The 18594-nt window shown below is 39.2% G+C and overlaps 1 protein-coding gene across 1 annotated transcript in view; it reads right to left on the bottom strand.

Moving 5' to 3' along the window:
* Positions 1-1014: 1014 nt before the first annotated feature.
* KAT2A (lysine acetyltransferase 2A) overlaps positions 1015-18594 on the bottom strand; it is a 29589-nt gene continuing 12009 nt past the window's right edge. The window contains exons 9-18 of the mRNA XM_015810459.1: positions 18158-18294; positions 17422-17630; positions 11214-11340; positions 9653-9763; positions 8727-8870; positions 7675-7789; positions 7215-7251; positions 5852-5915; positions 4343-4427; positions 1015-3373 (exon numbers count right to left, since the gene is read on the bottom strand). Of these exons, the coding sequence (XP_015665945.1) occupies positions 3180-3373; positions 4343-4427; positions 5852-5915; positions 7215-7251; positions 7675-7789; positions 8727-8870; positions 9653-9763; positions 11214-11340; positions 17422-17630; positions 18158-18294 (1223 nt within the window). The 3' untranslated portion in view covers positions 1015-3179. The remainder of the gene's footprint in view (positions 3374-4342; positions 4428-5851; positions 5916-7214; positions 7252-7674; positions 7790-8726; positions 8871-9652; positions 9764-11213; positions 11341-17421; positions 17631-18157; positions 18295-18594) is intronic.

Consider the following 18594-nt stretch of genomic DNA (forward strand, 5'->3'; position numbering starts at 1 on the left):
AGAGAGAGAGAGAGAGAGAGAGAGAGAGAGAGAGAGAGAGAGAGAGAGAGAGAGAGGCATAAAATAATTCATTTGCATTTAATTGTAATGGTTCAAAGAATGTTCGGAAAAATGTTCGGCCCTCCAGCACGTTCACTTCATCCAATCTGGCCCTCTTTGAAAAAAGTTTGGACACCCCTGCACTAGACAAACCCGATTCCTGCAGCCATTCTTTGTATGTTTTAGCCTCTATCCCCTAATCTTCTTAATTGCTCTTCTCTGCACTCTTTCTAGCATCTCAATGTCTTTTTCTATTATGGTGATCAAAACTGGATGCAGTATTCCAAGAGGTCAGGACTTTTATTGTAACAATTATCCTATCCTATCCTGTCCATCTCGCAAATCTGAATATGTTTTCCCCTCCCTCACTTTATCTTTGTGTGAACTAGGGAGGAGGGTGTCTGAGATTTTTCTCAAGTTATTTTCTTGACCAGTTTTAGGCTCTGTTTATCTGACCGTTGCTTTCCTTGGGGCTTTTCCTCCTGTCTCTTAAGACCATTCCCTATGCATTTTACATTAGGTATCATGGGCCGGTCATTATCTTTGTACCAATTATCTCCCAGGGTTGAGAAAAATTGGAGAGTGTTGTGCATGCAGCCATGGGATCTTGGAAGAAAAACTGGATATAAATCTAAGAAGTAAATAAACATAAGTATTTTATGAAATATAAGAAGGGTAAAAATGTCTTTGAGGAAGTGGGGAGGTGATTTAATTTTCCTTAAGATGAGAAGGTCCTGCTTCATAGACAAAATGGGAAATTCCCTGTTTGTGGACCAATGTTTGTCCTGAAGTAGAATGTGCATCAGGATAAATCACAAATCCTGCTACCTAAAATCAAAGAGCTACTAAAAGCATTTTAAACCAGTTACTAAGCCACGTAATAATAATAGTAATAATAACAGAAGTATTTCTTAAAATTTGAATGAGAATAAAAGAAAAGAACACACCATCTTTGCTTAGACATGTTCTATATTTTTATTTCATGTATTAAAAATGGAATGGCAATACTATGGAAGGCCAGAATGGCAGAATCAGATCCTGCAATTGTACAACTCAAGCACAAAAGTGGATATAAGGCAACAGGAGAGAAGGTGGGTAGATAACCACTGAAAAGCTTTCCTCTCTCCTCCCCTCCCCCCATGATTCTTGAAAAAGCACACAAAGCAATTCTTTTTCTTATGAAAGGAAGGAGAAGGGAGTGCATGTGCTGAAGGTGGAATAGAAGAAAGCATTTGATTTAATCTCCATGGCAACTTCTTTGGCGTCTGGCTGAAACAAAATGTTCAACATTGACAGAAGCACCTGGATAATTGTGAACAAGATGTTATGTATTGTGCTGCTCTTACCAAATTACAACTTTTAGAGCAGGTATTTAGTGATTTCCAGCTGCAAAGGCAATTCACAAAACAGGAAACAAAGTAAGTGGTAATTGAATGAGAGTCATTTGTACACTAACTTTGCTCACCATTTTTTGACCTTGTTCTCTCGCCTTAAGAAGTTTTGAAAAAAGCAGACACTGATTGCAGACAATCTGTACCTCCCATTTAATACTAACTACTTAAAACCTTTATTACCCTCCAAGGCAATCTTTTAAATCCTAACATGGCCCCATATGTGACAGATGGTAATTCTTGAATAGTAAATGTTCTTGTCAACTTACTCACTCCTTGTAAAAGAAGAATAACCAGAAATAATAGATTTTTTTAGTTAAGAAATAATTGGGGTGTGTGTGTGTTAGCTTGTTCCATAACGCAGTAGTACATATATTAATATGATGTATGTGTCTATCAGTGTGGAAGTTAACCATAATTGATCCAACAATGTGAGAGTTCAAAAATATCTCATTAGCAGTAAAACTGGCTGCCGTATATGAAACATCTCTCCTAGTATCTTTCAAAATAACATAGATGGCCAATACTCACAGAATTATGTGCAGCAAAGTGCATAATGGGAATGTGTGTGAGAGAAAAATACAATCACCATTGTCGCTGACATAATCAGAAAAGCACCAGAGATGGAGAGGCTTGAAAAGTCACAACCAATGAAGGCAGAGTTCAAAACCACTAGAGTTACAACCCTTAGACTTAGCTTCCACAGACTAGAGATGTGATAACCAGTAATGACAGAAGAAATATAATAAGGAATGGATCATATTTAGTGGCTACAGTATAACAGCACAGAAGGGACACAAATTTGCTCATTTGGAAGTAATCTTAAATGTAACACCGTTCTCTAGGAGAGAGTGAAGTTTCATTCAGATATTTGAACAATTCTGCAAGGGTAAAGATCAGTGACCCGGAATCCATTAGACTAAATGAGAGGACAAAGTAAAAGAAAAAAATGGCAAAGAGCTATTCTCCTTTTAATTCCATATTTTTTCCCCTTGAACTCAGATTTGATTCAACTTAAGATACAAAAGTTCTTTTCCTATAAACAGCATTCAAGCAATAGTCACTTGTAAACTGGCTAAAGGAATGAATGGGCTTCAAACATGGTCCCAATCAAAGGCTCTTTGAAGAACTATATACTTGAAATCTCCACAAGTTTTCATCTTCCAGGTTTCATTTAACTACTCCTTTCCTACATTCACATGTCGAAAAGTAATGGCTGAACCTCAAAAAAAAAAAGTGCAACAAACAAAATGAATCCTCTGAATTAACTTTAGAGAATTTCCCCAAACTTCCGGTGCTCTATAGATGTTCTTCAACTCACTCTAGCTGAGGGGAGAATGAGAACTTAAGCACAATACACATGGAAAAGACCAATTTGGGGGAAAGGGGACAAAGAACGGGAAAACTGGAAGAACTTGCAGCAAATCCCGCATAGCTTCTATGACAATCCAGACTCCTTCCGTGATAAAAAGAGTTATGTCCTTCTGGAAAGGCAGGCGCAACGGATAGAGAGATCAGGCTCAGAAATTAAGAGGCTGATGGCAGATCTCAGTCTATTCAGGAAGAGAGATACCTGTGCACATTGTCTCTTCCTTCCCCCAATATCAAGCAAACTTCTGATGTCCAACCAGTCACATCTACCTGTGCGTGAAGTGTGACAAAAGGCAGCAAGAAAAAAGTCCAGTTGTTCATAAGCTGGAGAGGGGCTGATAAAATGGACATGAAACCCCAGGTAGCCAGCAACTGTCCTTACTTGTCAATGAGTCCTCCTTCCTTCAGCTTGAAATAAAAAAACTTCTCCAGGGTGTTGGCACACTTACAGTAATCACTCTCAGGAGGGTTATACTCACGACAGTTGGTAATGACACGCTGCAAGTCAGCAATAAAGAGCTTCTTGGTAATGTAATAACGATTCTTGAGCCTCTCTGTCATTGTCTTCAGGTCTGCAGAAGAAGGAGTAGGTGGAAGGGAGGGACATGATCAACTGTACAGGAGACAATGCAAAAATGCATCCTTTCTGACTTTATTATTCATTATAAGCTTGTCACTCACAACTCTCCTGAAAAATAATGAAAAGAGGGAAGAAACATGGGACGAAACATGTAAGTGCAAGCTACAAACTCTTCTAGAATTACGTATAGTTCTCTTCATGAGTTTGTGTAAATGTAATTAGAAGTATCAAAATGGCTGAAGGTAAACTCATCTCAGCTTTCAGAAAATTGGTAGAAATATATTTGCTCTGTCAGTAAAACATTTCCAAAAAGGCAACTCTGTTAGCCTGTGAAAAACAAAAAGCCAGTAGCTGTTTGAGGATGAACTTATTTATAATGACATCAGCTTGAAGTGGAGTATAAATGCTCACCAAGTAGTTAGCAATCTGTGCTTCCCACTGATCGCGTCAACCAATTTCAGTGGCACACTTGCCAAAAATCAGTAACTTGGCTTCTACTACTCCAATTCCCAACATTTACAAAAATCATTGCATAAATCCTAAAGTAGACTGAACATAGTTAAAAAAAGATCCATCCATTTCAAAAAAATCCCATCTGGAAAATCAGAATATTTCAGCCTTTCTCTCACACACATAACACAGGCTTTCCACCTCAACGCCTTTCATTTGGCCCCAAAATGTTTTCCCACTCCTGATTTGTGCTATAATAGTGCTAAACCTAAGAATACTGCAAATCTTTTTGGCTTACTATGAAAAGGAAGGTAATGTATGTTCTAATTGCCAAATGGAAGAAAATCTCCCCCAGTTCTATAACATTTATTATAATCCAATGAGAGATTACTCTCCAACCATCTAAATAAGAATTTTTCACATCAGCTACATATATTAACTGTATCCATATTTTTTCTTACTCTACAGAGCGGATTACTTTTTCAAGCAAAATCCATATCTAGCTACCTACCAATGGGAAAGCGGATAATCTCGTAGTAGTCGGGAGCTTCAGATTTCTTCACTGGTTCCATAAATGGCCATGCGCTAGGATGGGTCTAACGGGCAACAGGCAGAGAACAACTTGAGTAATAAATATTTTTTTTCAAACAGAAACTAAAGCCATGCCTTATTAAGATCTATCAGGATTCACAATGTAGCATATATAGGTATTTGAGATATGGAAGTAGGCTTCTGTTGGATGGGCAAAGGAAAAACAGAAAAGGAAGGTATTTCTGGCAGAAAGAAAGTTTTCTGCCAGAAATACACTTTTCACATTCTAAACACTTTAGTTTAATTTCTTGTTAAATGAAGAACTGTGTTTCCTTCAAAATCCCACCCAAGATTACTTTTAAAAATACTGTTTTGTTACTGCTGTTTAGCTGTTTTGTTTTTCCTAACCTATATTGGCCTTTTATCTATTTGTACTGTCATCAATTAATATTTATTCAGCTTGTACATAAAAAAAATTAAAATAGGTACAGGTAATTTATTTATTTATTATTACTTTAATTTATACCCCGCCCTTCTCCCGAAGGACTCAGGGCGGCTTACAGGCAATAAAAACGGAACTATACAATAAATATCTAAAAACAATTAAAATATATATTAAATAAGCCTGTTATTTTTAGAAAAGTTATAAAATCCCTATTAAAATCCCTATACAATCCCCCCCCTAGGCCAATCCCGCTTGATGGAAAAGCCATGTCTTGAGGGCACGGCGGAAGGAGGGGAGATCCGGAATAATCCGGATCTCTGGGGGAAGTTCATTCCACAGGGTGGGGGCTCCCACAGAGAAGGCCCTCCCCCTGGGGGTCGCCAGCCGACACTGTTTGGCCGACGGCACCCTGAGGAGGCCCGCTCTGTGGGAGCGTACCGGTAATCCTTGATTAAGGACTAATTGGGGCTGGGATTTCCATAATTAAGCAATGTGGTTGTAATGCGAGATATTATGTGACTTCACTACTTAGCAATGTCAGTCCTAGCAATCCCCGTTATTGTTGGTAAATAATGATCACAGGTGATTAAGCAAGGACCTTCTTGCAATTTCCTGCCAGCTGGCACACAATGCTAGTGCAACAGGGCTGGGGCTGGCTGCTGCCAGGTGAGGAAAATTTACGAAGCCAACTTGTAACTTTTCCTGCCGGCTTCCCCATTGACTTTACTTGTGGGAAGCCATGGGACTGCTGTGACAGCTGAAACTTTGAGGATCAGTCACAAGTACCACTCATTCAGCGCTGATGTTAACTTCCAACAATCTCTGAAAAAGTGATCATTAACCGAGGACTATCTGTATTCAAAATTTAGTTCTATCTATACTATTCACAGATCAGAGCAAAAATTTCAGGAAAAGTTTGGCTAGTTTTACTTGTCTGGACACCACATCATTGAAAAACCAAATTTCATTATGACTATTGTTCTTCTATTTCAGTTAGAGAAAAGATCCTATTTACACTCCAAGTGATCCTGGAGTCCAGATTACCTTGATTTGGGCAAGGAGATTTTTCAAAGTAGTATACAACTGGTCTGGATCCTTGAGCTCCTTTCTGGAAGAAAAATGTTTTAAAAAGAGTGGTGGTGCTTTTGGTGATGAAAATATTAGAAATTACAAGAGCTACAGAGTATTTACAGAGACATCTGCATGCCCTAAAAAGGACCAACTCCAACTGGGTGCCCTCTAGAAAAGTTAAGACTATACCAACTTTCATGAGATCATCATAGATCATCTGGACGAAACTATGGTTTAATGTAGCAACACATTTAAAGAGCTTCAGTTTGGGGAAAGTTTGTCTACACACTTTTGAAAAGCTAAAAGAAGCTATTCCAAGATCAGCAGACTTTTCAAGCAACATGCAGTTAATTCTGACAAATTTGTTGGTGCCAGAAGCAAACTAATAGCATACAAAATTTGGCCATTTTAGTCTAGCATAGTGGCTGAAATGCTGACCTAGAAACCAGGCAACTGAGTTCTAGGCCTGAAAGCCAGCTGAGTGACTTTAGGCCAGGGGTCCCCAACTTATGGTTCTGCGGCCACCAGGCCCTGGGAATAGCTGGCGAGCCCCACCCCACTTGCGGTAGCATCGCCATGCGGGCACTCACAATTCTATTGCGCATGCCTGGGGACACTAGCACTGCCACCAGCGTCACATGGGCGCCGGTGGCCCATTTGCGCATGCATGCAGGCATCAGCACACGTGCCATGGGTGTGTGCAGTCCATTTGTGCATGCACATGCATGTTAGTGCCACTGTTGTGCACATGGCTGCGCATGTGCACGCGGGCCATGCACACACACATTTCCCTGCTGCTCCCTTTCCTTCCAGGCTGCCAAGTTGGAAAGGTTGGGGAACTCTGCTTTAGGCCAATCACACTCTCACTTCAACCCATTTCCCAGGATTGTTGTGGTGAAGAAAATAGAGGGAGAGTATGTGTGTATGAGAGAGAAAGAGGGGGAGAGGGAGGGAGGGAAGGAGAGAGAGAGGGAGCATAAAAGTAATTGTAATAATAAACCCAGGTTTTTGAGGACTGGATAGGTGGACAAATGTCAAATCAGGCTAAACATCTAGCTGACTTTGTGACCAATCATCATCATCATGGATACTCTACCTTGAAAGCATCAAGCAGTAAGCATTACATCATTAGCTGCATTTTGACACAGATTTGTCCAGCCCATCTTGTTCTATCATTCTACAGTGGAATGATGTTTTAAGAGAATTTAAGGACCTTTGCCTGTTCTATATTGATTATCCTCTACCAAACTCATTAAGGCAGGCCAACATGTTAAAACAAGCAGAAACATTTTGGGGATATGGGTGAGAAAAGAACATGAAATGCCATATTGCTTACCCTTTTTCTTTATTCAGAGGCTTCCATCCTGTTTCCCCTGGAAAAGAAAGAGAGAGAGAGGGAGAGGGAGGGAGAGACAGAGACAAATTATTATTGTAAACATAGACCAGAACTAACTTATTTTTTTACGACAGTTCATTTAGTACTAGGGCTAATTGGGACAAGGAAAATACAGAAACAAAAGCAAGCCAGAGAAAGGTTTTGGATAAACACCTGTTCTTTGTATCAGACACGTAGATCTGAATCTGGACCTAATTCTCCCCCTGTCATAAACCATATCAACAGAGTTTCCTTCCTCTGCTGCCTCAGAGGGTCGGAGCAAGCACAGCAGAAGGATCAAAGGTGGGAAGAGGACACAGCTAAAATCATGTCAGTTCTTCTTCTAGCTTTATCAATGTTCACTAAATGCATCGTCACACCTGTTCTACTACTATCCAGGTATAGGCCCTGCTCAACTCACGGATGCCTGGGATGCTTTCAATCGGAATATGTCGAACTCCCTCTTTGAAGCAAGTGAGGCCAGGGTAGACTTTACGGATCTGTGCTTGCTTTCTCTCTATCAATTTCTTGATGATCTGTGGGAAGAACCAGAAACTCCCATGACTTGCATTGTCATTCCTGGATGCTTCTGCAAGATCAGGGAAATGAGGCAGGCTAAGTGTCTCTTAGAGACAGCAGGCAGATGTGTGCAGCTAGGAAACTATTTCCTGGCCAATTCCTAGCTCAGTCTTCAAGCCAAGCACTGTCAAGGTGTTAGGAAAAAGTTGAAGGATGGCAGGCAAAGAGGGAGAAGCTGAATCTGAGAGGAAGAATAGAGAGAATTATTGTGCAGAATCAACCATACATGATTACTGGCTATGTTGGCTAAAATTATGAAAAATGGAATTCAACTACCCCTACAAAAACATGAAAGGACTGTCATAGGCAGGAAGGCCTCCCCTATGGGAAAATTCAAAGAGAGCAGTTATGAACATTACCTCTGCCAGTGGAACATGTGCAAATTGGTACACAGAAACCTTTCCTTCACTGAGGGAGGAGAGCCACATTCTTACCACAAGAGTAAATCTGTTTCTGGAATACGTCACTTAACTCTGCAGAATGTGTTTTTCATATAAGAAAAATACATAGTTTTGAAAAATCCAACCACAGGAGTTAGCAGATAGTGTGTGTGTGTTGCATGTGAAATAAAAGGGAAATGCAGAAATTTTGGGGAAGTACAGATAGGGCAAAGAATGGAATTTGATTGATTATATCCCTAAAAGGTTAATCAAGGAAAAAACAGATGAGACTATTTAGGACCACACAGAGGGAAAGGCAATAATTTAGGCATATTCTGTACCCAAAGCCAAATTTGTATATGTCCATGAGGGGGAGGAGATGGGGGGAGAGGGAGGGAGAGAGATGTATTCAGCAGTATGAACTAGTAACAGTAATAAAGATGGTCCACACAAGAATCAGAGATGGGTCAAGCGCTGTGCTCTATTGTCCACTTCTTCCACCCCAGCCCCTCACCTCCTTCTGCTTCTTGATAATATGTGAAAGCTCCGTGTAGGGGATCCGAGGGTTTAGCTCACATTCCATCAGGGTAGCTCCTTCGTAGTCCTTGATGTAGCCAAGGTAGCGGCTCTTGGGGACCTTGATATCTTTTGAAAACCCCTGAATGCCACAGAGAAGAAACCCTATTCATTCTCCAGAATAAGCCAAATGCCATTCAGCAGTAAGAAATATAACTGATCTATTCTAAAATGTTGCTTCATCTCTTTCTTGCTGCCTAAAGTATGGATCCAACTCATTTTCCTCATCATATTCAGGAATTTATTAAGGAGGGGAGCGGAGCGAGGGGTTCATGGAAGCTACACTTAAATTACAGAATTGTAGAATAGTGGACTGTATCTTTTAGACATGCAGTCCCCAAGCTTTGTGTTCTGCAGACTGGCAGCAGCGGGGAGAAGAGAGGATGGTTTTGCACGCTCACCCACTACTTGTGCAAATGGGAGCTCCACGTGCGTGCTTACCCGCTGCTTGGCAAGCCCAGTTTCCAATGGGCCATGGCCCAGTATTGGGCTGCGGCCCAGAGATTGGGGACCCCTGTTTTAGACACATTTATAAAGATCTTTTTAAAAAATATTAGACATATTTGACTTATCCCATTTAATGCTTCTTAGAAATATTATAATGTTAATTCCATAATTCCCAACCAAAGTGATTGGGGATTATAGGGCCTATAGGCCAAAATAACTGAAGAATACTAGATTGGGGAATAAACCATTTAATGTTTAATGTGACCTAATATATTTAATGTGATATGTGAATGCAGCTAGATTAGCAACTATGTCCATAGGCTCAGAAGGAGAACCAGGCCCTTTTTAACAATTGTGCCCCCTAGAGTTAAACCAAAAGCCAGTTCCAAATAGAGTTCGGCAACAATGGTGTAGTACCTGCTTTTTGAAATAGCCAATGGCATATTCATCGGCATACGTGAGAAAGTAGAGGATGCTGTGTTTGATATGGTACTCCTTCAGGTGATTCATAAGGTGAGTTCCGTAGCCCTTCAAGGAAGTAAAGAAGAAATGAGGAAAAAATGATCAGGACAAAACCTGGGAACGATCCTCTTTCTGTCATTACATTTATATTCCATCTTTCCTTCTAGAGCTCAAGACAGCCTATACGGTTTTTCCAATCATCACCTTTTTGTCTCACAACTACTCTATGAAGCAAATTGGTTTCTTAGATGAGTAAATATTTAAAACTAGCCCCAAACTCAGATCCTCTACCTCACTAGCTGAAAATTCATACAGGAAGCTAATTTATGTGATGTGATTTGCAATCAAATAGAAATTAATTCTGAGATGAATAATGTCCTGTACAGAAATCTGAGGCAATCAATAAATATAGTTAGCAATAACAACAATTACACAAGATTTTAATATGGAAAACGTGAGGCATAGATGTTCACCTCGAAAGGGATTGCCAAAATTGTCAAAGGTTGCTACAGAACACACGTTAAACCCTCCTCCAAGTTTAACAAAAAACAACCTGTTCAAATAATATGCCGGGTTCCACAGCCTCATATTATGCTTAACATGATGATGGCCTGGTTCGCCCAATGCTCTTAAGAGAATGCCTGCATTCCTAACATATAAAGACAAACTACCCAACCCTGTCTAAGCCTAGTCTAAGTCTATGAGCTACTCTGCATTATTTAAGATAACTAGTATGGATCCATGCCAGTATGTTTTATTTGATCATTTTAAGAAGCACAGGAGAGGCATTGCAACTCCATCTGAAGAAAATCTCAGAGAGTTAAATGTGATTTATTCCAGACAGGGCAAAAGTATCCTTGAATGTATCCTTTTCCTGCCTTGGATATTAATTGTAAAAGGAAACTCATATTGTTTCCCACGCAGCATTTTAAACACTACATCAGCTTCTAATTGTTTTTTATACTTTCAAATATTTTTATGCTCTTGTTCTCCATTCATTTGCTACCTCTTAATGTTGCCTCCCATTCCTCAATTACATCCTCTATGACTTTCCACTTCCTATAACTTGAACATCCTGCTTCTTTTAGTTCTTATTGCACAATTTTCAAGTCTGGTTTGAAGTCCAAGGCACACTAAAAAAGTTAATCCACTGAGAATGAACCCTGAGTCTCTGTTGCAAAGACAGCACAAATGCACTGAAAAGCCTATGAAGATTTTATCACGTCCCATAAGCCAGTTTGGGCAAGTAAGGATGCTGCTATGTTTAAAAACAACCAATAAATGTTCCCTCCTCCTACCTTGGTCTTTTGACATCAGAAAACAAAATCTAAGCTGGCTTTCTAAGCCCTGTTCTGATCCAGCAAGATCTGGGATACATCACTGATTATAAGCAGTGAGAGTTCCCTGTATAATTAGTTGGAAGTATCCCAGATGATACTAGCAGACCACTCAATTACTAGATTAGAACCTGTTTTAAACCCCAGCGAATGTTACACGTATCTCAAAACAACCCTACCTTGACTTGCTCGTTAGATGTGACAGCACAGAAGACAATCTCAGTGAATCCTTGAGTTGGAAACATCCGAAAACAGATCCCACCAATCACTCGACCATCCTTGATTAATGCCAGAGTCTTGTGCTTGCTGCCAAGAAAATAAGTAGCAGAAAGAGGAACTTGAATTGGAAGGAGAGGTAAGCACTACTGAGGATATTCCTGCTTCATCCTTCATCTTTTTGAGATGTAAGAGGGGAATAAAGCAATGCCAACCATTAACCCCATTATAAACCTGAATTAGTTTCATTAACAAGTCTAGCTGACATAGAACTTACTTCAACCCTTTCTTGCTGGGAGTCTTTATGTCACCTTGGATTACCATTACCACAGATCTCTTACTGAGCTGCCATGCTTCCTCCTCCACCACCTCACTTCTTGCATTTAAAACAAAAAAGGCTTTCAAAACCAGGAAGTTGGAGTTTTGCATAGAGCAGGGGTAGTCAACCTTGGCTCTTTTATGACTCGTGGACTTCAATTCCCAGAATTCCTGAGCCAGCTTGGCTGGCTCAGGAATTCTGGGAGTTGAAGTCCACGAGTCATAAAAGAGCCAAGGTTGACTACCCCTGGCATAGAGCCACTTCCAGCATTGTTTCTTTCAAGAATACCTTTAAACCCCAAGTGGGCTCCTTAAATTTTGTTAGAAAATAAACAACATCTCTCCAAAGACACAGACATCTCTCTTCTGGTGTTCTGCAGAGCACACAGGACCTGCTTTTGATCTCAAGCCTGAGGTTGATGTGGTTGTAGGGCCTCTGGTGTGATTTGCTGTTTTAGTCCGGGGTGCCTGTAGTGTTGTATGTTTTTAAAAACTTTTATTATTTGGTATATTTTTACTAGTCAGCCACCCACAGTCCATGGGAATGGGCAGTTATAATGTTAACAACAACAGAGAAAAATCACAAAATACAAAGACCTGCAAAGAAAAGTAAAATGCCTATGCCAATAGGAATAAGCAGTTGGGTGCAATCCCAAAACACCAGGAACATCTCTGATACTGCAAAAAATCGCCATCAGTCAACTACAAAATGCAGCTTTACTTGGAACAGCTTACATCCAGCTTACATACCTTTAACACAATCAAACAACATCTGCCTACACCAGGTCCTTGGGAAGGACTCAATAGACAAATATAAAATCCAAGCTAAACTTCTGGTTGATTGTGAGACCAATCATAATAATAATGTCTCCTGGTGAAGCACTTTCTTGATATGGTTGTGGTCTTGTGTGCTCTGAAGAAGACAATTATGTCAGAGGTTGAACCATACTGAACAGGTCTCATCAGAGGAGTCAGATAAAAAGTGCCTCTCCCATAAAAATATGTTGAGATGTAAATTACAGAAATCCATACTTGGTTGGTTGCCACAACAAGAACCACGCTAGGTGTTGGAGTACCTGGATATCTGGTAAAAAATTGGTTACAGGACTCAGGACTGTTGAATGAGCAACCAGGGACAAACTATCAGTGCAAACTACTGGAAGGAAAGGTGTTTATTCATCACAAATATACAGTGATTGAAAAGAAGTAAGGATCTTTTATCACAGATCAAATCCAATAAAAAGAGGATATTTGAAACAAATGCACCAGTTCTGGAAAAACAACATCCAGAATCAGAAATAACAGAACAGAGATTAATGCCCATTTATAATATGAAATAAAATATTTACAGAAGCAGAATTGGAAGAACTGCAAAAGGTAAGAAATCAAAACATTGCCAGATGTAACTCAGACAAAGAGGCAAACCAGGGGAAATTGGTAATAGAGGAAGCCAGCACAGTCATATAATTATTTTTATTCAGAAAAAAAGCACCCTATTATCTGCCTCAGAAAGAGCAAAGTCCTCTAACTGAAGAAGTAGAAGAATTGAACAAAGAATAATTAAGCATCTAGAATAGCACAAAAACAACCAAATAAGGTTGCCTGGACTGAAGCTTGTTCCAAAGAAACAGCTAGTACAAACATTAAAAGATAGCAATACTGATTGCAATATCAAAAATAAGCACTAGCTCGCTGCAACAATAAACCAACTAATGTACAAAACAGCTGCAGTTATAACTGAATACCTGGAATGCAAAATCAACAAAGAAGAAAAAAAGTGCAGCATCAAAATGGAAGATCAGACTGGAAAATAAGATTAGCAAGCTGAGATCAAATGCAAGTAAGCTAGAAGGGAAGAAAAGAAACTGAAGAACAAGACCAAAAAATGCCTAATCAAGAAATACCAGTTAGAAACAAGGAAGATTAAGGAGGTACTGTAAATAATAAAATAGCAAATATCAGCTATAGCTAAGAAGATTAGCAGACATGAGCTCAAATTGCAGATTATAGGCAGAATCTCTGATTTTCAACCCAATTAGAAACATTTTTACCAATTCATCAATAGAAAGATTGTAGTGAATCAGTTAGCACCCAACAAGGAAGAAACAGTAGTTTTAGGTGAAGATATGGGATAATCCAAAGAAATATAACAAGAACGCAATTTGATTAAGGAGGTAGATAAGAATACAAAAAGATGAAAGAACTTATAACAACAGCAGAAATGGTGGAGAAAGTGGCAAGAGAGATCACGAATCGATGAAGATGAATTGCATGGATTTTGGTTGAAACATCTGACTAGTCTATATCTACTTGTTGCCAAGCGGTTTATCAATATGCTGCAGGGGGATGAAATTGAAGAGTGGCTAAGATGTGGCAAAACCTACCTGATAATGAAAAATCCAGCAAAAGAAGCAGCATCAGGGAACTACAGACCAATTACCTGCTTACAACAACTTTCAAATTGCTAATAGGTATGGTGGCTGATGCAGTCCAACAGCATCTAGTTGAAAACAGCTCTTTCCACTTGAACAGAAAGAAAACTGTTGCAATTGCAGAGGAACAAAAGATTATATCTTAATTGTCAAGATGATTTTGGAAAAGTGCAAGACAAGGAAGATCAATTTGAATTAGCATGGATTGATTACAAGAGGCATTTCATTCCCTGCCACGATTAGATAACCAATTGCCTAGAAATAACACGAGTCAGTAGAAACATCAGAAGCTTTGTGCAAAGATAGATGGCACAATGGAAGACATGGTTGCTAGACAACGGGGAGAGATTGGGAGAGATTAATATCAAGAGAGGGCTCTTCCATGGAAACTCACTATCGCCACTACTGTTTGTCATTTCACTGATTCCTTTGTCAAGAATACTGAATAACTCAGTTCATGGCTATCAAACATCAAAGAATCTGCCAAGTTATCCTGCCTCCTTTACATGAAGGATTTGAAGCTGCATGGAAAAACAACATCTGAAACAGAATCACTGCTCAACACCATCCATATATATAATCAAGATATTGCAATGGAATTTGGACTGGACAAATGTGCCAAACTCATCATCAAACAGTGAGTATGGCACATCAAACACTATAAAAGAGTGAAAACTGAAGGAATCAAGATGGAAATAACATCAAGAGTGTGTATGAAAATAATCACTACAAATAGCTGGGCATCCTTCAGGCTGACAACATCAAGTACACAGAAGTCAAGAAAAAGGTTAGAAATGAATATATCATGAGAATAAAGATGATCTTATATGTCCAAACTCAGTGGAGGAAATACTATCAAGGCAATTATCACCTGGGCAATTCCAGGCACTGGAACAGCAGACTGCACTTAAGCAGAACTAAAAGCCCTGGATAGGAAGACTAGAAAAATAATGAAAATGAATCATGCTTTTCAAACTCCAAATAACATTGACAGAGTGTACTTTACCAAGGAAAATGGGTGGGCATAGAATGCTGCAAATACATCAGACGGTTTAAAAAGAAAAAAGGACATTAGAAGAATATCTGAAGGAGAGTGAAGAGGATGCATTAAAGCTAGTATACCAGGAAGGCTTAGTTAATATGGCCTACAAGAAGTACCAAATGAAGAACAGAAAAGAGAGATGGAAAGACAAAGCAGGCATAGCCAATACATTAAAAAAATAGAAGGCTAAACAGATCATAACAAGACTTGGCAAGGGCTAAGAGCAGAAAAGTTGAAAAAAGGGATAGGGGGGGCTATTTCTGACTGCACAAAACAACTCCTTAAGAATAAAAACATACAAAGCCAGAATTGAGACAGTGACAGATACTAAGTGCCACCTCTGCAAAGAAGCTGAAGAAACAATGGACCACCTGATTAGCTATTGCAAGAAGACGACTATAAACAATGGCATGACAAAGTAGCCACAATGGTACATTGGAAGATCTGCAAGATATACCATTTGCCTGCAAGCAAGAACTAGTGAGACCATAAAATAGAGAAAGTAATAAAATATGAAGACATTAAAGTGCTCTGGGATTTTAGAATTTAGACAGGCACCTGCCACATAACACTCCTGCCACATAACACTCCAGACTTAACAACTGTTGATAAAACAAAAGAGTCTGGATAGTGGATATGGTAGTACCTGGAGACAGCAGCATAGAAGAGAAAGAACTGGAGAAGATAACAAAATATAAAGACTTGCAAATAGAAATAAAATGACTGTGGCAAAAGAAAAAAAAATGTAATAACAGTAGTAATAGGCACTCTGGTGCAATCCAAAACAATTGGAGCACCACTTGAACACTATCGGCATTGACAAATTCACCATTAGCCAATTGCAAAAGGCAGCTTTACTTGGAACAGCTTACATCCTGGACAATATCTGTATAACCATCAAACATCCACATCTGCCTATCCCAGATCCTTGGGAAGGACTCAATAGGTAGACAAAAAATGTCAGATCCAGTCTAAACATCTGGCTAACTAAAATGAAATAATAATGTCAGATGGCTGGAGTCCAAAACTTCATTTGGAAGCATGCCCATTTGGTCAGGGGAAAAAATCTGTAAAAATACAGATAGTCCTCAGTTTATGACCACAAATGAGCCCCAGATTTATGTTGCTAAGTGAGACATTTGTTAAGTGAGTTTTGCCCCATTTTACCTTTCTTCCCACAGTTGTTAAGTGAATCACCGCGGTTGTTAAGTTAGTAATACGGTTGTTAAGTGAATCTGGCTTTCCCATTGACTTTGCTTGCCATAAGGTCATAAAAATGGATCACATGATCCCTGGGACACTGCCACTGTCATAAATATGAGTCAGTTGCCAAGCGGCTGAATTTTGATCACATGACAACAGGAACACTGCACTGGCCATAAGGGTGAAAAACAGTCATAAGTCACTTTTTTCAGTGCTGTTATAACTTCGAACAGTCACTAAATAAAATGTCGTTAAGTTGTGGACTACTACTATATGCAATGAAGCATTTATGATGGAACTAAAATTGGGGCAAACAGAATTAGGACTTGATTAGGACAGTTGGGTCCCTCACTGCAACCATTTTATAAAAGAACCAATGCCTTCCCAACAGATATTATTGGGAGTCCAGCTCATGAAGCTGTAATTCACAGAACTTTTTGCGGAGAATAAATAGCTAAATCTCAAGCTCTACTGCAGTGGTTCTCAACCTTTTTAATGTCACGACCCCAACCGGACGTAAGTCAAAGACTAAACCGGTCGTAAGTCGAGGACTAAACCGGTCGCAAGTCGAGGACTACCCAACCGGTCGTAAGTCGAGGACTTTCCCTGCCTGGGAGCCCCGCGCATGCGTGGTTCCGCCCCCTGCACCGGCCGAGGCGTAGCTGGCAAGTGGCAGAGACAGAGCAGGCCGACCACCAGCTGGCCCAGCCCAAGGGAGGTAGGGCACCTGCCGGAAAAGGGGGAAAAATGGCGGACAGCCTTGCTTGGCGACCCCCGTGAAATGGTCGATCGACCCCAAATGGGGTCCCGACCCACAGAACCACTGCTCTACTGTATATCCTGTTTACTAAAAGATTAATGTAATTACAGAAAATAGGGTTCAGAACATGGCAGAGAGATAAAGCAAAGTTCTATATTTTGGAAGGAGAAACATTTCATATACTAATATTAGTAGGGAAAACATGTTATGCACTAATTTGATTCCAAGGTCCCCTTGATTATTTTATTCAAAAGGCCAATTTCTCATTCATATTTATAAGCCTTTATCCTAACTTATTAGAACTAATTTATAATCAGCCCAACTTCAGGGACTCAAGATTTGATGGTTGCCATGTATGTGGATTTATGATACACAAGGTGTAACTTTCAACTTTCTAATACCATTCCCAAACCTACGGGTCAAAAACCAAGCGGGTGATGTATTCCTTGGGCATTCGAGGCAGCTGATGTGAAAAAACATTCTGTAGCCCAACCAGCCACATGAGGATCTCCTTGTTCGATTTTTGAGAAAGTGAGTTGCCAATGACATGAAATTCGATGATTCCACGCCGTTCCTCTAGGCGGGCTGTCTCATCTCGGGCTGCATTTGCTGACAAGAGACTGGTCTGCAAGTAAAATAAACATTCTAATAAAAAAAAAAAATTAAAGACAATATGCAAAATATAAAGTCAAAGGTAGATTAAGACATTTATTGGAGTAGGGGAGGTTTCATCCTTTATATAGATTACTTTCATCCTTCTAAATCTATACAGATAGCTTAAATTTGAAAAATTGTTAAAATCTTTAAAATTAAAAGCTTGATTTAGCAGACTTAAGTATGTTAAATTGGGGTTTCTATTATATTTTTGATTTATTAACTAAAAATATATCTTGCTTATAACAGAAAAATGTAAGGTAGTGATTCCCAACGTAATTTTTTCCCTCAAATATTAAATTTTAATTATGATAGTTGAGCTCATCATAAAAAAGCAAAAAACATTTTTAATAACATCCTAGCATAGAGGCTGGAAGAAATATGGATCAGGCAATACATTCTGTAATTTGCACAATACAATATGCGGGACAGCTATTAAAACTAATTTTGCAGTGTTTCATGATGCAAATAAAAATGGGGACAATCAGCTGACTATACCTCAGGCCCCAACATGGCTGCTGGATCAGTAATAGTCAGCATCACTTCATTAACAAGCTCCATTGGAATATCACCTAACACACGAATTCTCTTTGCATCCTCAAGGGTCAAACTTTCTGGAAGTTTCCTTTTCTCACCTGTGTGGAAGGGAAAAAAAAACTATAGTACACAAAAATATCAAAACTAAATGTAATGCATATGAGAGGTGAAGCCATTATTTATAGAAATCACACTTAGATACTACCCTGGGTTTGGCCTCATATTTTTAAGTCTTCGGACTTTAATGTTTTGCTCTTTTAAAATACAAAAATAATAATAAAAATTTATTCCAAGTTTAACAGAACATTTTAGGAAAAAGGGAACTTTAATAAAATTCATTCAAATGATGGGTTTTTTTATACTAAGCTTTTCTTTCAGACATTTTGATTTTTGCTTTA

The sequence above is a fragment of the Protobothrops mucrosquamatus genome, unplaced genomic scaffold (assembly GCF_001527695.2).
Source record: "Protobothrops mucrosquamatus isolate PMUCROS unplaced genomic scaffold, P.Mucros_1.0 scaffold10, whole genome shotgun sequence".
Taxonomy (NCBI): Eukaryota; Metazoa; Chordata; class Lepidosauria; order Squamata; family Viperidae; genus Protobothrops; species Protobothrops mucrosquamatus.